Genomic DNA, 19,845 nt, shown 5'->3' with positions numbered 1-19,845 from the left:
CCTTCACAACCCGCGTTGAAGTGATTCTCCTGCCTCAGCCTCCCGAGTAGCTGGGACTACAGGCGTGCACCACCATGCCCAGCTAATTTTCATATTTTTAGTAGAGACGGTGTTTCACCATGTTGGCCAGGCTGGTCTCGAACTCCTGGCTTCAAGTGATCTGCCCACCTCGGCCTCCCAAAGTGCTGGGATTACAGGCGTCAGCCTCCGCGCCCAGCCTTGTTATATACTTTTATAATGCTTGTAATATATATTTCTATTCCAACTTTACATTCTATAAAATGTAGAATGTACAGAGGTAAAGTGGCTCTGTAAAGAGGCAAGTGGCTACCTCACCTATGATGTGGATTAAATAAGACGTGTCAACGCAGCCATCCTGCCCCAGCCGACCAGACCTTAATGCTCCAAAACCATCAGTTTGCGCCTGGAAAACTGGGGAAAGTGTTTATTCCCTTACACACGATTCGCCAAAGGCCCTGGCGCTCAGGGCTTTTTCACTGCTGCCAACGTTGGACCGGCTTGGGAGTACAATTAATCTAACTTTGGTACACTGTATCCAGAGACCACAGGGGGCTCGCTCTGCGATTTATGGTGCGAGAAGGACCAGACACCCCCTGTGCCCGTCCTACTCCTGCAGATCAAACTCAAAGCCACACTTTCCGGAACGAGAAACTGGACAGTAAATGAACGCAGGAACCTTGGTGCCCAGGGAGAGAACCCCGCTGGGTTTGCTACGAAGGTTGCGGTGGAAGCGCCCAGCGCACCAGGCGCCACGGCCCAGTATGTGACCTCACTAACCTCCGCCAGCGCGAATCCTGTCCTGCCCCTCCCCGGGCGAACAACCTCACACGACGCAGCGGTGTGGGAACCAGCATCCGGAAGCGCAAAAGCACGGCTTTCCTGGAGCCCGGGCTCCGGACTGGCACCCACTGCGCATGCCCCAGAGTGACGACCAATGGGAACCCAGCGCGCAGGGTAGGAGGCGGGCCCGGGTCGCCACCGAGGAGCGCAACGACCAGACTTCGGTCATCGACCAATCAGAGCCCACCGGCACCCCCCACCCCCACCCCGCGGCCCTGAGTCAATTGCCAGCTCTGGTGCGGAGGGCCGGGTCAAGAGTTAAGCCAAAGGAGTAGGGGGCAACGCGGTGGGCGGGAGAGTGGCCAAGGGCCGCCCGGAGCGGGGGGAGCCGGAAGGACGGGACCAGCACTGGCAGACCCGGCCCCGCGCGGGGAAGGGGGCTCCTTCCTCCCCCAGTGCAAAACGGTGCGCCCAGGTTGGCTGCCCCTCCCAGTGGTGCGGCCCCGGGTGGACGCTTCCGTGCGCGCGTCCCTGCCCCGCGCGTGGCTGGCCATTCCAGGCTGCGGGCTCCGAGGGTCGCACACGCTGGGGAGTGCACGCTGCCGGGGCCACACACAGGGCTGTGGACACCCCTAGGGTCACACAGACAAGGCTTTGGACACCCACAGAGGCACACACATTGGGGAGTGGGCACTCCTGGGCTCACACAGACGGAGGTGCAGGGAGGTAGGGCGCGCCCGCCCAGGGGGAGTTGATGGTGGCTGAGGGTAAGGGCAAGGTAGGGACTGGTTCCCTGGCTGGTCCTGGTGGGGCCTGGCTGGGTCAGGGTTTTCCTGTGCAGGTGTGGGGAGTAGGGAGGGGCCCAGGAACCTGTCCCAGCCCTGGGGGGTCTGGCTGAGCCCCACAGAAGGGAGCTCTGAGATGGGCTTTGCAGCACGGGAAAGAAAAGGGAGGTCGCGCGTACTGGCTTCCTGACCATCCACCAATGGTGGTGGAACCTGGAAATCTGAGGAAGGAAGGTGAGGAGGCGCTTGAGGGAGGGGGGAATCTAGGCATCAGGGATGATAGTTCATTGATCCAAGTTACTCATCTATTTCATAAAAACAGCAACAGTAATGAATAATTATAACACGTGCCAAGCTCTCCTGATCACTTTACACGAATCATCTCACTGCGTCTTCACAACAACCTTAACTACTATTATCATCATTGCGTTCTGGATGAGAGACCTCAGGCCCTGTAGAGGTTACCAGAAGGCACACAGCTGAGAAGGGCCAGGGCCAGGGCCAGGGTCAGGCTGTGCACTCTGGACTCTGTGTTCTGACCACTGCGTCATTGACTCTACAGATGTCTCTGCTTTCTGTGTTCACCCTGTCCTCATTCCGCCCCCGGCAGGACCGAGGGCCCCTGAAGCATCCATTTGCCCACAGCACCAGTGAACTGTGTAGAACTCTCTGTGCGAGGGAGCTGACCCCTGTGCACCCTGAGTTGTTTTTCTTCCCTGGTTCTCCAGGCAGGGGCAGTGAACAAAGGACAGGGAAGCCTTATTGGAAGAGGGCAGTAAATCACAGCATAGCTATCCAGACTTTGCAATTACTTACTTACCGCATGCAGGGTCTTGTGCTGGGTGGTGGGGATACCGCACTGAACCAGACAGACAAGGGTCCTGTTCCTGCCTGCCCTCGGGGTGTGTTTTGGGAATTCCTCCTTGAGGGTGCTTTGGCATTGAATGGGCAGAGTTCTGGTGCTGGGGGGCAGCCCCACACCAGCAAGACTTGTAATGTACATGAATGTGAATGTCATTTCAGGATGGTAAAAGGAGGCCTCCCAAAATGTTTCTTATTAAAAGGGAGCATTGGATCTGAGGGTTGGGAAATGACACTTCCTTAGGTCAGGCCTGTCCCAGGAAGCACTCCTCAGTCAGGGGTAGGAAGGACCATGAGGATAGTACGGTGAGGGGAGGAGGAAGATGTAGCAACGTAAATTTTGCCATCTTGGCCTCAGTTTCATTTTAGAGGACAGCAGTTGGACGCTCCCCATGCCTAAGTCTCCTGCATGGATTCAGTCAGTGGTGGCCCAGGTGTGGAAGACACCCCCATGTCTTATTACCTACTCTGGGCTTGGGGTGTGGTGATCAGAATCTTGTAGTCAATATCTTCCCAACAAGAAGCAAAATAAGAACAAGATATAAACAGGAGATGATTCATCTGGTGCCCCTGGGGGTTGGAGGGGAAGGTGATGGGGTCCATCCTGGTTTTGGGGGATTCCTGGTGTTTGCTGTATTACTGTGAAGTAAATTAACACTTCTGCTTCCAGCTGTGTGAACTGGTTTGCAATAGACCAACTCTCCTGCTGAGAGCAACCAGAAAAGCTGGATTAAAGTTCCTGTTTTTGTTTTTAAGTCTATTTGAAGGCCCAGGAGAGCAAATTATCTTTGAGGTCATCACCTCACCAAGTACTGGCATCCAGTGCAGAACAGCAGGAGTTGATGAGAACATCAGACTAGAAGAACGGAGTGAAAAAAATTTAAATTTTTTAAAAAAAGAGTTTGTGGATACATATAAAAGTAATAAACCAGCTCCAAATTATTGATATCAATCAATGGAGTAATCAAAAAATATGAATAATATGAAAAGTGATATTAAAATGATTAGTAAATCACTATAGTCTGTAATAGGAAAACTCATTCTATTAGGGACTAAAATAATAAAAATCTGCTTTAAGTTTCTTTCTCTCTCTCTCTCTCTCTCTCTCTCTCTCTTTCTTTTGTTTTCAAGAGCCACGGTCTGGTTCTGTTGCCCAGGCTAGAGTACACTGAGGCAATCATGGCTCACTGCAGCCTTGATCTCCTAGGCTCAAGCAATCATCCTGCCTCAGCCTCCCCAACTACAGGCATATGCCACCACGCCCAGCTAATTTCTAAAAAATTATTTGTAGAGATGGGGTTTTGCAATGTTGCCCAGGCTGGTCTCAAACTCCTGGGCTCAAGCAATCCACCTGCCTTGGCCTCCCAAAGTGCTGGATTACAGGGGTGAGCTACCACGCCTGGCCTGCTTCAGGTTTTTGTGTTTTTTTGTTTTTTGTTTTTAAGAGAAAAATATACATTTTACACTTGTCTGCTACTTAGAAATAAGAACAGGAAATATACGACTTAAAAAAAAATTCATTCTCATACCTTGGTAATGAAATATCCACCTTTAAATGTTAATTTATAAAACAACCAGCACAACTAGCAAGGCTGTGGTGGCTCACACCTGTAATCCCAGCACTTTGGGAGGTGGAGAAGGGCAGATTGCTTGAGCCCAGGAGATCCAGACCAGGTTGGGCAACATAGTGAGACCTCATCTCTACAAAAAATATGAAAATCGGCGAGGCATGGTGGTGCACACCTGTAGTCCCAGCTACTTGAGAGGCTGAGGCAGGAGGATCCCTTGAGCCCAGGAGCTCGAGGCTGCATTGAGCCATGATTGCACCACTGCACTTCAGCCTAGGCAGCAGAGTGAGACTTTGTCTCAAAAATAAATAAATAAATAGTTAAATAAAATAACCAGCAGCTGCTCTGCCTACGGAGTAGCCATTTTTCATTCCTTTACTTTCTTAATACATTTGCTTTCACTTTATTCTATGGAGTTGCCCCAAATTCTTCCTTGTGTGAGATCCAAAAACCCTCTCTTAGGTCTGGATCAGGACCCCTTTCTGGTAACATCTTCCTGGCGAACCACAAAGGGATGATACTGAGGAGGCCCTCGACCCAAAGGAAATAGACTGCAGCACTGATTGGCCGACTTTGAACTGACCCTGCTTATTCCTGTGAACCAATCAGTGATCTGTGACGGCTGCTCAGAAGAAACAAGAGGGATGGACATTGCCTTTTGTTGGAACTCAGTTATGAGTGGCCCTCGACATACCAATGCTTGCTGAGCATCCTTCTACCCTGAATACAAGAGACCCTAATAGGCAAGAATATCATCACCCCTATTCCACCTGAAGAAGTTACAGAAGATGAATCTTCCTCCCTCTAAACCATCAGGATTAAGGGTTTCCTTGTAAAAGGGAAGGGCAAATATATCAGAGGCGTATGAACCAGAGTGACTCCATCTTGAATAGGGGCTGGGTAAAATAAGGCTGAGACCTACGGGGCTGCATTCCCAGGAGGTTAGGCATTCTAAGTCACAGGATGAGATAGGAGGTCAGCACAAGATACAGGTCACAAAGACCTTGCTGATAAAACAGGTTGCAGTAAAGAAGCTGGCTAAAAGCCACCAAAACCAAGATAGCAATGAAAGTGACCTCTGGTCTTCCTAACTGCTCATTATACACTAATTATGATGCACTAGCATGCTAAGAGACACTCCCACCAGCGCCATGACAGTGCCATGGCAACGGCAAGAAGTTACCCTATATGGTCTAAAAAGGGGAGGAACCCTCAGGTCCAGGAATTGCCCACCCATTTCCTGGAAAACTCATGAATAATCCACCCCTTGTTTAGCATATAATCAAGAAATAACCATAAGTATCCTTAGTCCAGCAGCCCAAGCTGCTGCTCTGCCTATGGAGTAGCCATTCTTTATTCCTTTACTTTCTTAATAAGCTTGCTTTCACAATAAAAACAACAACCAGAAAATATATCAGAGGCTTAGAGTCCCCTATTCAAGGGGACAGTTCTGGAGGCAGAGAAAGAGGTAGAAAGGTGAAGAACAAAAGACACAGAGGAGCAGAAGAATTTTATCTTAGCCTCCATGTGGCACCTCACAGCCTGGGAACAACAATTTCTCTCATAATTTTCCTCAGCTCCACCACTCACAAGCTGTGTGACCTCGGGCAAGGCACCCAAGCTCCTCTGGGCCTCAGCTTCCCAGTCAGTACAATGGGGATAACAGTAGTGCTTACTTTTTTTTCCCCTTCTTTTTTTCTTTTTCTTTGAGACAGAGTCTTGCTCTTGTCACCCAGGCTGAAGTGCAATGGCACGATCTCAGCTCACTGCAACCTCCGCCTCCCGGGTTCAAGTGATTCTCCTGCCTCAGCCTCCTGAGTAGCTGGGATTACAGGTGTGCACCACCACACCAGGGTAATTTTTGTATTTTTAGTAGAGACAGGGTTTCACTATGTTGATCAGGCTGGTCTGGAACTCCTGACCTCGTGATCTGCCCACCTTGGCCTCCCAAAGTGCTGGGATTACAGGTGTGAGCCACCGTGTTCGGCCAGTAGTGCTTACTTTGTGGGGTCATCTGTGACTGTGAAATGAGTTAATAAATGGAAGGCACTTAGAAAAACCTCTGGAGCCACTGAATCAAATTGGACATCATTATTGATCCCTCATTCAATTCTTCAATACCCATTTAGTGTCATCTGTCCAGATGCAAGAGATACACCTGGCACATAGTGACTGCTCAGCAAGCAGTGTCACAATGAGCACATGCAATGGCCTTGAAGGCCACGTCGGGGCTTGCCCTGATCGGCAGGTTGGAGGTGCTCCAGGACCGACGCTTAGCTGTGAGTGGGGCTACGGGAGGGAAGTTGGAACTGCCACTGCAGAAGGAACTCTGAACCTAGGTTCAGGTGAGAGGCTTTGAACCTGCACGTGTGGGGAGCCATGGAAGTTTCCAGGTAGGACTGCAGGTCCCACCTGGAGATGTGTCGTTCCTCCTTCAGGTACCTGGGAATGTCAGTCACGCCCCAGACCTGCTCAGCTCCCCCACACTGCTGTTCCTGTATCTGAGAGCTTCAAGTCCCCAAATGGCCTACCTAATACATGGGGAAACTGAGGCCTGGGGAGGCCCAGGGACTGAGCTAGCATTCACTTGTGGAAATAGTCTGGCATCACCTGAAGAAGTTAGAGACATACAAACCCTACACCCTCAGATTTCCCTCTGAGAGTCTGTGTGCCAATGTAGACTCTTGCACAGGAGATGTGTGCGGGAGCGAACACTGCAGTGTTGCTCCCAATAGCAAGAACCAGAAACAGCCCAAAGGCCTGTTACAGGAGAATGTGGACACCCAGGCTGCACATGCACACCACTGAATGCTGTATGGCAGTGGAAATAAATGAACAGCTACCGCTACAGGCAAGCAGGAATCAGAGCAACAGCTGAGAGCGAAGGCATGGAGGGACGAGAACGTGCACTCACACCCGGCCTGCCTGGCTCGCACTCCGGGCAAAGGGATCAGAACAGTGCCTGGCACACACGTTAAGTGCTATGTGAATGTTAAGATAAAACTAGGATGTCCAGTGGGAAGAAAGGAAGCCTTTGAAGATTATGTGCTTTTACAAACTTCAAGTGCAATGAAAACTAAACAAGATGTTGTTCAGGCATTCATATATTATATAAAGTTCCTTTCTTTAAAAAAGGGATGCGCTGGGCATGGTGGCTCATGCCTGTAATCCCAGCACTTTGGGAGGCCAAGGAGGGCAGATCATGAGGTCAAGAAATCGAGACCATCCTGGCCAACATGGTGAAACCCTGTCTCTACTAAAACTACAAAAAAGTTAGCTGGGCGTGGTGGCTCGTGCCTGTAGTCCCAGCTACTCAGGAGGCTGAGGCAGGAGAATCACTTGAACCTGGGAGGTGGAGGTTGCAGTGAGCTGAGATCGCATCACCGCACTCTAGCCTGGCGACAGAGTGAGACTCCATCTCAAAAAAAAAAAAAAAAAAAAAAAAAGATGATGAGCAGAAAGTAATTTGGGAGCTGCAGGGAGGCAAGGGTAAGGGATGGGGAAGTGAACCAGAGGCATATGCGTCATTGGCAGTGTCTAAGCACTCAGGATAGGCGTGGATCACAGGGGCTCACTCTGTAATAAAAGGAAAAGGGTTTTTGTTGTTGCTGTTGTTGTTGCTGTTTTTGAGACAAGAGTCTTGCTCTGTCATCATCCAGGCTGGAGTGCAGTGGTGCAATCTCAGCTCACTGCAACCTTCACCTCCCAGGTTCAAGCGATTCTCCTACCTCAGCCTCCTGAGCAGCTAGGACTACAGGTGCATGCCGCCATGCCTGGCTAATTTTTGTGTTTTTTAGTGGAAATGGGGTTTTGCCATGTTGCCCAGACTGGTCTCAAACTCCTGACCTCAAGTGATCTGCTCGCCTTGGCCTCCCAAAGTGCTGGGATTACAGGTGTGAGCTACTGTCCCCAGCGAAAAGGAAAAGTTTTAGTGTAGTAACCCTTCAGGACTAGGGGCCTCGGGCTTCAGCCTCAGGCTGCCTGGGTGCTTTAGGAATGAGGCCACCCAGGCCCATGGCTACTCCTTGCCACAGGGTGCCCTGCACACAGATGTGCTGCCAATGGCTAAGCTCTCACTGCCAGCCAGAGACTGAGCCAGTCAGAAGGAGATGGGCCTCAGAGAGTAAGAAAGGAGGAGGAGGACCCAAGCTGATCCAAAAGATGGGTCTAAGCAGTCAAGTGGAGGAGGGTTCCAATCTGATGGTAGAGGGCCCAAGCTCGGCCTAACGAGGAGGAGGCCAGGCCCACCAAGGGGCCCCTGGAGGACTTGTTTCCCTTGTCCCTTGTGGTTTTTTGCACTTCCTGTTCCCTTGCTGCTCACTGCGGAAGTTCCTCTTCTTACCCTGCACCCAGAGCCTCGCCAGAGAAGACGAGGGCAGAAAGCACCATGAGTGGGGGCCCAATGGGAGGAAGGCCTGGGGGCCGAGGAGCACCAGTGGTTCAACAGAACATACCCTCCACCCTCCTCCAGGACCACGAGAACCAGCGACTCTTCGAGATGCTTGGACGAAAATGCTTGGTGAGCTGGGGATCTCCTGCCCCCGCCCGTCCCCACCATTTCTTCCTCTTCCTCTCCTCCTTCTCTCTCTTCCCCTCCTCCTGCTCCTCCTTTCCCTCTCCATCATCTTCTCTCCTAGACTCTCCTGTTATCATCCACCCTCCCCAGGAAGATCTCAATGTCCACTTGCCTTCCCTCTGGCTGCAGCTCTTCCTTCGGGCCCATGACTGTCATGAGGCAGGAAGGACCAGGTCTGGCTCCAAGACCTTGTGGCTACCCCTGACCAGACTCCACTGACCCCTGCTTTCCCCTCCCAGACGCTGGCCACTGCAGTTGTTCAGCTGTACCTGGCGCTGCCCCCTGGAGCTGAGCACTGGACCAAGGAGCATTGTGGGGCTGTGTGCTTCGTGAAGGATAACCCCCAGAAGTCCTACTTCATTCGCCTTTACGGCCTTCAGGTGACCCCCACCCCCCGCCCCCGACTGGACTTGCAAGCCAGTTCTCAACCCACAAACCCAGATCTGTGTCCATATGTGTCCAGAGTCCCAAGACCTCAGACCTGATCAGTGAATCCCTGAGCCCCAGAACCAAAGACTCATCCAGATGGCAAACTCTGGCTTGCCTTTCTAAGTCTGCAATGACTGGCCCCAGTCTCCGTATCAAGATCTCTAAAGCCCCCAGTATTAGTCTGCTGCCTAAGCCTAATCTTTTCCACAAATTCCAATAAATGAGCACTGTATTTGTACCTGAACCTCAAATCTATTCTAAACTCAACATTTTGCATCCCAGGAATCTCTCATCAAAACTCCTGAACCCCAGATGTTTGCCAAGCTCCTAAGTCATAAATCTGTTCAACAAACCCCAAAGTTGAATATTCCATTGATCCTTGAACTCCAAATCTGTCCTTTTAAATCCACAGCACAGACCCCAGAATTCCCATATTAAAATTCCTGAACACTCAAATACCAAGGTAGTTCTTTTTTTTTTGAGACGGAGTCTCGCTCTGTCGCCCGGGCTGGAGTGCAGTGGCCGGACCTCAGCTCACTGCAAGCTCCGCCTCCCTGGTTCACGCCATTCTCCTGCCTCAGCCTCCCGAGTAGCTGGGACTACAGGCGCCCGCCACCTCGCCCGGCTAGTTTTTTGTATTTTTTTAGTAGAGACGGGGTTTAACCGTGTTAGCCAGGATGGTCTCGATCTCCTGACCTCGTGATCCGCCCGTCTCAGCCTCCCAAAGTGCTGGGATTACAGGCTTGAGCCACCGCGCCCGGCCATCCAAGGTAGTTCTTAAGCAAAAAGTCTTTTCCACAATTCCCTGACCTGAACTTTCTAGGTTTAAGCCCCAAATTCATCCTTCTAAACCCATAAAGATGGACCCAGCATAACTTCCAGATCCCAACGCTGTCAAATATTCACCAAACTCCTAAGCCATAACTCTTCTCCACAAACCCCAAATTGCACTTACTTTAGCTGGACCCTCCGCAAAACTCCCAAGTCTATGTGTCTGAACTTCAAATCTCACCTCCAACTCCCAAATACTAGAATCCTACCTGTCATGAATTGGGGCTGGGGTGGCGGGGGAGGGCATGGATTGAATCTATGAATGAGCCTCAACTTCCTAAGACTAGAGTCCTAAATTATGAAATTCAAGCTCCCAAGTCCCACATCTAGGGCCCCGAACCCCAAATCCAAACCTCTCACAAAAGTGTATGGCTCCCAGACTATACTCCACATCCACACCCTTAGATCCCAGCTCTCTGGTGTTGAGCTGGAAATCTCCAAACCAGACTATGAGGCCCCCAAATCCAGACACCCTGCTCCCTGCCCAGCTAACAAAGGCCTGCCACCCCCGGTGTGCCTCACTGCCACTGTGCCTCCCACCCTACACCTCTCCAGGCTGGTCGGCTGCTCTGGGAACAGGAGCTGTACTCACAGCTTGTCTACTCCACCCCCACCCCCTTCTTCCACACCTTCGCTGGAGATGTAAGTGACCAACCAGCCCTCGGGCCTCACTTGGGGTGTGGAGAGGAGATGGGAAAGCTGTGGGGGGACCTGGGAGGTGGATGACCCCAAGATATGTGCAGGACTGCCAAGCGGGGCTGAACTTTGCAGACGAGGGCGAGGCCCAGGCCTTCCGGGCCCTGGTGCAGGAGAAGATACAAAAAAGGAATCAGAGGCAAAGTGGAGGTGAGGAGGCCACAGGGGAGGAAAGGAAGTTGGGCAGAGGTGAGTGCAAGCGTGGGGAACTAGAAAAGTTCCCTCTCATGGTCCTGGCTCCCAATCCATCTGTCTATCCACAGACAGACGCCAGCTACCCCCACCACCACCACCAGCCAATGAAGGTGAGAACTCTAGTGCAAGTAGCAGTAATAAGGGGCTAGCCCAGGAACCTGTGGCAGGGTTGTGATAGCTCTCTACACATTCTATCTTTCCAGAGAGAAGAGGAGGGCTTCCACCCCTGCCCCCGCACCCAGGTGGAGACCAAGGAGGTGCGTGCTGATTCTTCCCTGTGTCTCTGGATGGATGGGTGGGTAGGTGGAAGAGTGGATGGAGGAATGAGCAGTTGGATGGGTGCGTAAGTGGGTGAATGGATGGGTAGATGGATGGGTATGTGGATGGACGAGTGGGTGCATGGATGTGTGGATCGATGGATGGGTGGATGGATTGGTGGTAGATGGCTGAGTGGAGGGATGAACTGATGGGAGGATAAAAGTCTAAGTAGATAGATGCATAGGTGAATGGGTATGTGGATAAATGAATGAAAAGGTAGATGGATGACTGAGTAAATTAGTGAATGAGTGAATGAATGAACAGTGAATAAACGACTAAATGACAAATTTCAGTCAGTGAAGAAAGCATGATTGAATGAATACAAGAGTAAATGAAAATTTTTTTTTTTTTTTTTTTTTTTGTTGAGACGGAGTCTCGCTCTATCGCCCAAGCTGGAGTGCAGTGGCCGGATCTCAGCTCACTGCAAGCTCCGCCTCCCGGGTTCCTGCCATTCTCCTGCCTCAGCCTCCTGAGTAGCTGGGACTACAGGCGCCCGCCACCTCGCCCGGCTAGATTTTTGTATTTTTTTTAGTAGAGACGGGGTTTCACCGTGTTAGCCAGGATGGTCTCGATCTCCTGACCTCGTGATCCGCCCATCTCGGCCTCCCAAAGTGCTGGGATTACAGGCTTGAGCCACCGCGCCCGGCCGAGTAAATGAAAATTTTAACAAATTCATTAGTCAATGAGCCAGTGAAGTCAATGAGCCAGTGAATGATAAAGCATGAGGGAATGAAAAAAATGAATGAATCAGTGAATGTATGAATTGTTTGCGGGATCCACCCACTTCTCCATAAACCCTACTTGAACCCTTCACCCACAACCTCTATGGCCATCCAACACACACACACAGATTTCCCCCAAGGCTTCCGTTTCTTGCCCCTGTGCTTTGGTTGGTTGGTAAATGGGTCAATGGGCCAACCACCCTATTTTCCCCACAGGCCCTCCGGTGGGTCCGCTCTCCCTGGGGCTGGCGACAGTGGACATCCAGAACCCTGACATCACGAGTTCACGATACCGTGGGCTCCCAGCACCTGGACCTAGCCCAGCTGATAAGAAACGCTCAGGGAAGAAGAAGATCAGCAAAGCTGATATTGGTGCACCCAGTGGATTCAAGTGAGAACCAGTCCCCAGTGGGCCCACAGATTCCTGGGGGCAGAGGGGCAAATGAACAAGTGGACAGCTGAGTGGATGGAAGGAAGGGCAGATGGCTGGGTGGCTGAGTGGGTAAATGAGTGGATGGATGGGTAGGTGCAGGGCTGGGTCTAGGGAGAGGTAAATAAGGCACCAAGGGTACAAAATTTAAGGAGGCACTCACACTCAGAGGCATGTAACTGTAATTCCTGACTCTGAGAGTGAGTGACTCACTTAAATTTTGCACCCTAGGCACCTCACTTGCCTCACCCTGGGCCCACTCTGGGTGGGCTGTTAGGGGAGCAGGTGGGTGGGCAAGTGAATGAATGGATAGATGAGGCAGATGATGGATGAGGGGGGCTGGTGGGTAGGTGGGTGAGTGGATGGGTGGATGGATGGATAAATAAATGGAGGGTTGAAGAATGAATGGGTAAGTGGTTGGACGGACAGGTTGATGGGTGGATGGGTTGATGGGAGGTACGTGGGTAGATGGATGGGTGAGTGGATGAATGTGTGGACAGATTGATATGCAGGCTGATTGGCTCACAGACAAGGTGGATGGGGATGGTACAGGTGGACAGATATGTGGATGAATGGACAGTTCAATGGATAAGTGAACAGAAGTGTGTGGTTGCATGGGTAGAAAAATGAGTGAATGGATAGATGGAAAGGTGGGCACATGGGTAGGTGGATGGGTGGATGGACAAGTGTGTGTGAGGACAGATTGGTGGACAAATGGGTGAACAGACATACATGGGCAGATAGTTGCAGAGACAGATGTATGGACAGATCAGTAGTCCAACAGATGAATGTGAATGAATAGGTGGACAAATGCATGGGTGAATAGATGGGGAAAGAGGGATGGGTGGATGGATCAGCACCACAAACTATGAAGCCCTTCTAATTCCGTAACTGCTGCCCATACTCATTCATTCATTCAGCCTCATTCATTAATTCTGGCCCCTCAGAGTCTCTCTGGGCAGGAGAGGGCAAGAGGGCTTCACTACGAAAGGAGGGAAGGAAGGGCAGTGGGGATTCACTGGAGTCTCTTCACCTCTCCCAGGCATGTCACCCATGTGGGGTGGGACCCCCAGAATGGATTTGACGTGAGTAACTTCAGAGTCTCTTGGACTCCACTAAACTTCCACCCACCCTTCCAAAGACCACTGCTGAGACTCCATCCCCAGACCGTGCCCTTCCCACACCCCTCTCAGATCCCTTGCTGGGATGAACCCAACGACAATCTGTGTCGCTGCTCTCCTCGCCTTATTCCTCTACTCCCGCCCCTGGCCTTTTTCCTCCTGGGCAGGTGAACAACCTCGACCCAGATCTGCGGAGTCTGTTCTCCAGGGCAGGAATCAGCGAGGCCCAGCTCACCGATGCTGAGACCTCTAAACTTATCTACGACTTCATTGAGGACCAGGGTGGGCTGGAGGCTGTGCGGCAGGAGATGAGGCGCCAGGGTGAGCCCCTGCTTCCATACGTTCCCTTCTCCAGCCCTAGCAGCTCATAGCTAAGAGATTCACTGAGTCACTCAGTCCTTATGGAAGCACCTATACTGCTTCAGTCAGGAGTTGGTCAGTGGGGGTACCCATTTTACAAATGAGCAAAACTGAGGCTCAGAAGAAATCAATGAGAGTTACAGCTATGTGTTATACTCCCTCCACAGAGCCACTTCCGCCGCCCCCACCGCCATCTCGAGGAGGGAACCAGCCCCCTCGGCCCCCTATTGTGGGGGGTAACAAGGGTCGTTCTGGTCCACTGCCCCCTGTACCTTTGGGGGTTGCCCCACCCCCACCAACGCCCCGGGGACCCCCACCCCCAGGCCGAGGGGGCCCTCCACCACCACCCCCTCCAGCTACTGGACGTTCTGGACCACCACCCCCACCACCCCCTGGAGCTGGTGGGCCACCCATGCCACCACCACCACCACCACCACCACCGCCACCACCACCCAGCTCCGGGAATGGACCAGCCCCTCCCCTACTCCCTCCTGCTCTGGTGCCTGCAGGGGGCCTGGCCCCTGGTGGGGGTCGGGGAGCGCTTTTGGATCAAATCCGGCAGGGAATTCAGCTGAACAAGGTGAGGACAGGTAGGATGGAAGATTGGGGGTCTGGAACTCTGGGGTACCTGTGTAAGTCGGGATACTGGAGGGCTGAGGCCAGGACTGAGGAGAGTGCCAGGCCTTGGGGATTCAGTGATAGGGTGGAAAGGTTGGTGGGAAGCCTTGAAGGGTACTGGAGTGTGTGGGAGGGAAAATATTGATGGAGGGGCGGGGAGAAATGCTCCTTTCCCAGGCCCTGAGCCCTCTGTGCTGACCCCTGCCTGCTGCAGACCCCTGGGGCCCCAGAGAGTTCAGCGCTGCAGCCCCCACCTCAGAGCTCAGAGGGACTGGTGGGGGCCCTGATGCATGTGATGCAGAAGAGGAGCAGAGCCATCCACTCCTCCGGTGAGCTGATCCTGCCAGGGCCTCAAACCTGGCTCCCAGGGCTAGCACTGGCCTCAGAACAATCCCAGCAGTCACCACCAATAGTGACATCAGCCCTATCTGTTGACAGCATTAACATGAATCTTGTGTCAGCCTCCTTTTTGACAAAGTTAACATTAAGTCATTATGTGACAATAACATAATTAACTCCAACTTCGACAATAATATTAACATTAATGCCAGGGTGTGTCCACAATATTAATGTCATTCCCACACGTTCAGTACTATTAACATCAGCTGGCAGGGCATGGTGGCTCATGTCTGTAATCCAGGAACTTTGGGAGGCCAAGGCAGGAGGATCGCTTGAGCCCAGGAGTTCGAGACCAGCCTGGGCAATATAGTGAGACCTCGTTTCCATAAAAACTAAATTAAAAAAAAAAGTAGTTGAGCATAGTGGTGTGTGCCTGTGGTCCCAGCTACTTGGGAGGCTGAGGTGGGAGGACTGCTTGACCCTGGGAGGTCAAGGCAGCAGTGATCCATGATTGTGCCACTGCACTCCAGCCTTTTTTTTTCCTCAAAAAAAAAAGAAAAAAAAAAATCAACCCATTATGTGATGACAATATTATGAAGAACACCACTGTTGACAATAATACTAATTTTAATTCCATGTCAACAGATTTACATTAACTCATTATGAGATAATACAATCTAATCTTTTTAAAAACATTTTTGAGACAGGGTCTCGCTCTGTGTCCCAGGCTGGAGTACAGTGGTGCAATCATGGCTCTATGCAGCCTCAACCTCCCAGGCTCAAGCGATCCTCCCACCTCAGCTCCCAAAGTTGCTGGGACTACAGGTGTGTGCCACCATACCCAGCTAATTTTTGGTGCTTTTTTGGTAGTGATGGGCTCTCACTACCAAGCTCTCACTACTCTCATGTTGCCCAGGCTGCTCTGCAACTCCTGGCCTCAAGCGATCTGCCTGCCTCAGCCTCCCAGAGTGCTGGGATTACAGGCATGAGCCACCACGTCGGGCTGTTAACCTAATCTTTTTATAATAATGTTACTATTACTCTCTTAATCTGTCAGCAGTACTGTCACCAATCCATTATATGATGCAAATATTAATATCAACCTACTATAGGAACTTCATCTTTTGACAACGAATTTTTTTTTTCTTTTGAGATGGAGTCTTGCTCTGTCTCCCAGGCTGGAGTGCAGTGGCGTGATCTTGGCTAACTGCAACCTCTGCCTCCTGGGTTCAAGCGATTCTCCTGCCTCAGCCTCCCGAGTAGCTGGGACTACAGGCGTGCCACTACACCTGGCTAATTTTGATGATGTTATTGTCATTAACCCCATTATGTGTCAAAAATATTAGCGTTAACCAGACAGGAAGCAATAATATATTATCACGTCTTTGCTAATAATATGTAAATTTACCCTATTATGTGATAAATAGGTTAACATTAACCCTTTGTTTGACAATATCTCCACTAACCACATTTTTGACAGCATAAACTTCAACTCCAACTAGAACTCAGACCCCAACTATAATTCCTCTCTTGTCCCAAATGGAAACTCTAACTCGCCCTCCTCTAGCATGAGACCTCAGACTCCCAGGGTCCAGTCCTCACCTCCCAGGCCCTATGAAGCCCCCGACCAACTTCCCAGGGCATCTTTCTCCTTCCTTCCAGACGAAGGGGAGGACCAGGCTGGCGATGAAGATGAAGATGATGAATGGGATGACTGAGTGGCTGAGTTACTTGCTGCCTTATGCTCCTCCCCACAGGACATGGCTCCCCCTCCACCTGCTCTGTGCCCATCCTCCACTCTCCTCTTCCAGGCCCCCAACCCCCATTTCTTCCCCACCAGCCCCTCCAATGCTGTCATCCCTGCCTGGTCCTCACAATCACCCTAGCAATCCCAAGGCCCTTTTTATACAAAAATTCTCAGTTCTCTTCACTCAAGGATTTTTAAAGAAAAATAAAAGAATTGTCTTTCTGTCTCTCTATAAATCTCAGTGTGTTTACATTCCAAATGTGGGAATGGGGTCCCTTTCCTCCAAAGTCCCTTTTATTCATTTATCCCATTTTATTTATTTAGCCTTACATGTATATATTCATTCATTCATTCATTCCCTCAGTCATTTAGCCTGTATTTCTTTGTTTCCTTCTGCCCCTCTGTCTTTCAAGATTTACTGCCAGGTACTATTTTAGGGGCTAGGAATCAAGCAGTGGAAAAAAATGCAGACAAAAATTCCTACCCTTAGTGGGTGAAATCCACATTCTAGGGGAAGAGACAGACAAGAAACAAGAAATCAAATAGAAATAAAAGATAGTGGCCGGGCGCGGTGGCTCAAGCCTGTAATCCCAGCACTTTGGGAGGCCGAGACGGGCGGATCACGAGGTCAGCAGATCGAGACCATCCTGGTGGATCTGGATGATTCAACACGGTGAAACCCCGTCTCTACTAAAAAATACAAAAAACTAGCCGGGCGAGGTGGCGGGCGCCTGTAGTCCCAGCCACTCGGGAGGCTGAGGCAGGAGAATGGCGTGAACCCGGGAGGCGGAGCTTGTAGTGAGCCGAGATCCGGCCACTGCACTCCAGCCTGGGCGACAGAGCGAGACTCCGTCTCAAAAAAAAAAAAAAAGAAAAGAGATAAAAGATAGTTGCAGATCATGATAAATGCTGTGGAGTGGTAAGGCAGAGATACAGACGAAACAACATTCAGATGGAGCAGTCAGGGAAGGTCACTTGGAGTAGGTGATGGTGGTGCTGGACCTAAAGAGAGAGAAACGTCGGCCCAGTTAATATTTGGGGAAAAGGGGTTCCAGGCAGAGGGAGCAACCAGTGCAAAGGCCCTGAGGTGAGAAAAGGCTTGGCATAAGGCCAGACGTCATGCATTTAATTATTTTTTAAAAAATCATTCAATTGGCTGGGTGCAGTGATTCATGCCTGTAATTCCAGCACTTTGAGAGGCCGAGGTGGGCAGATCACCTGAGGTCAGGAGTTTGAGACCAGCCTGGCCAACATGGCAAAACCTCGTCTCTACTAAAAAATACAAAAATTAGCTGGGGATGGTGGTGCACACCTGTAATCCCAGCTCCTAATGGGGGCTGAGGCAGGAGAATTGCTTGAACCCGGGAGACAGAGGTTGCAGTGAGCCGAGATCGCGCCACTGCACTCTAGCCTGGGCAACAGAGCGAGACTCCGTCTCAAAAAAAAAATAAATAAATAATTCAATCAACACAATACTAGATTAAGAGCATACTCAATGACCAGACCTCCTCATTCTCCATGCCCATAACAACTCACACACCAGGATCTTGATGGGCAGGATCCCCCTCTCATTTTTAAAAGTTGGCTCTGCCCAGTTCCCAGTTCAAATCAAGCACTAGCCAGTTGCAATGGAAGATTGCAATGGAAGAGGAAAAGACTTAATAATCAGACAGATCTGCTCTAGGACCCAGGAAAGATGTCTCACCTCTGAGCTGTGGTTTCCTCATCTATACAATGGAGATAACTGATTTCTAACTGGGATCCCACAGAGTCACCTCTCTGCCTCCTCCAGGGCTTGCTCTCCCAGAAATAAAGGAGTAACTCAAAAGTGTCCTCGGCATTTACAGCTATTTCGAAGGGCATAATTAGAAATTGCTGCACATCAAAGCCTAAAATTGAGCTCCCTGCCCCTTCCGATTTCTGAAATCTGGTGAATTCGAGATCTCAGACATCCTACCTTTAGAGAAGGAGAAAAGGAGAAAGGTAGGGGGGAGGAAGATAAAGTGAGGGAGACTCCAGAGAGGGCAGCCTTCTTCTGTCTGCAACAGCAATGGAAGAATTTGTAGGTGGAAAGGGGAACTCCCCCAAGCTAGAGAAGGAGGGAGTCTCAGGTTTCCTTTAATTCATTTTTCTTTAACCCCCAACACCACTCCCCACCCCACCCTGATGAGGTCCCCAGATGGGCACTGAGTCTAGGAAGGATCCGTCAGTATCATTTATCCCTACTCCCAGTCCCCCACGGAAACCTCAGAAATCCAGTGTTCTGGTTGGCCGGGCGCAGTGACTCACGCCTGTAATCCCAGCACTTTGGGAGGCCGAGGTGGGCAGATGACGAGGTCAAGAAATAGAGACCATCCTGGCTAACATGGTGAAACCTCGTCTCTACTAAAAATACAAAAAACTAGCCGGGCGTGGTGGCACATGCCTGTAGTCCCAGCTACTTGGGAGGCTGAGGCAGGAGAAATGCTTGAACCCGGGAGGCAGAGGTTGCGGTGAGCCGAGATCACACCACTGCACTCCAGCCTGGGCAAGAGAGCGAGACTCCGTTTCAAAAAAAAAAATGTGGTACACACAATGGAACACTATTCGGCCATAAAAAACAATGAAATCATGTCTTTTGCAGCAACATGGATGGAACTGAAGATCATGAATTTGAATGAAACAACTCAGAAACAGAAAGACAAATACTGAATCTTTTCACTTATAAGTGGGAGCTAAATAATGTGTACACATGGGCATAGCATGTGGAATGATAAACAACAAAGTCTTGGAAGGGTGGGGAGGTGGGAAGGAAGTAGATGATGAGGAAATTACTTAATGAGTACAATGTGCATTATTCAGGCTATGGATACAGTAAAATGCCTGACTTTACCACTACACAATGTAACAAGATTATGCTTGCGGGCCGGGCGCTGTGACTCATGCCTGCAATCCTAGCACTTTGGGAGGCCAATGCACATTATTCAGTTGATGGATACAGTAAAATGCCTGACTTCACCACTACACAATGTATCCATGTAAAAAAATTACACTTGTGGCCGGGCGCTGTGGCTCATGCCTGTAATCCCAGCACTTTGGGAGGCCAATGTACATTATTCAGATGATGGATACAGTAAAATGCCTGACTTCACCACTACACAAAATATCTGTGTAACAAAATTACACTTGTGGCCTGGCATAGTGGCTTATGCCTGTAATCAGAGCACTTTGGGAGACTGAGGCAGGTTGATCACTGGAGGCCAGGAGTTTGAGATCAGCCTGGCCAACGTGGTGAAACCCCATCATCTCTACTAAAAACACAAAAATTAGCCAGGTGTGGTGGCACACGCCTGTAATCCCACCTACTCAGGAGGCAGAGGTAGGAGAATTGTTTGAGCCTGGGAGGTGGAGGTTGCAGTGAGCCAAGATCACGCCACTGCACTCCAGCCTGGGCGACAGAGTGAGACTC

At 50.6% G+C, this 19,845-nt stretch overlaps 1 protein-coding gene across 2 annotated transcripts; it reads left to right on the top strand.

Moving 5' to 3' along the window:
* The first annotated feature begins 1,096 nt into the window (after positions 1–1,096).
* Positions 1,097–16,633, top strand: WAS (Wiskott-Aldrich syndrome). 2 transcript variants are annotated; one of them, XM_011946715.1, is made up of 14 exons: positions 1,097–1,266; positions 7,813–7,908; positions 8,369–8,534; positions 8,831–8,971; positions 10,407–10,493; positions 10,595–10,697; positions 10,811–10,852; positions 10,946–10,999; positions 11,999–12,173; positions 13,255–13,297; positions 13,501–13,654; positions 13,861–14,273; positions 14,526–14,640; positions 16,313–16,633. In XM_011946715.1, the coding sequence occupies exons 3-14, from the start codon at positions 8,403–8,405 to the stop codon at positions 16,366–16,368; spliced, it is 1,515 nt and encodes a 504-aa protein (XP_011802105.1). In that variant the 5' UTR covers positions 1,097–1,266; positions 7,813–7,908; positions 8,369–8,402; the 3' UTR covers positions 16,369–16,633. The 2 variants fall into 2 exon arrangements, with proteins under 2 accessions (XP_011802105.1, XP_011802104.1); XM_011946714.1 differs by lacking the exons at positions 1,097–1,266; positions 7,813–7,908 and having other exon boundaries at positions 8,352–8,534.
* The last annotated feature ends 3,212 nt before the right edge of the window (positions 16,634–19,845 follow it).

The sequence above is a fragment of the Colobus angolensis genome, unplaced genomic scaffold (assembly GCF_000951035.1).
Source record: "Colobus angolensis palliatus isolate OR3802 unplaced genomic scaffold, Cang.pa_1.0 Scaffold252, whole genome shotgun sequence".
In the NCBI taxonomy this organism is placed as follows: Eukaryota; Metazoa; Chordata; class Mammalia; order Primates; family Cercopithecidae; genus Colobus; species Colobus angolensis.
The sequence above is the reverse complement of the archived record's forward strand: the minus strand, read 5'-3'. Positions and strand labels throughout refer to the sequence as shown.

Coding starts and splice junctions, on each gene's coding strand:
- WAS (XM_011946715.1), top strand. CDS start 8,403: ATGAGTGGGGGCCCAATGGGAGGAAGGCCTGGGGGCCGAGGAGCACCA. Junction 10,494..10,594: donor TCCACACCTTCGCTGGAGAT/GTAAGTGACCAA, acceptor AGATATGTGCAG/GACTGCCAAGCGGGGCTGAA. Junction 10,853..10,945: donor ACCACCACCAGCCAATGAAG/GTGAGAACTCTA, acceptor CTATCTTTCCAG/AGAGAAGAGGAGGGCTTCCA.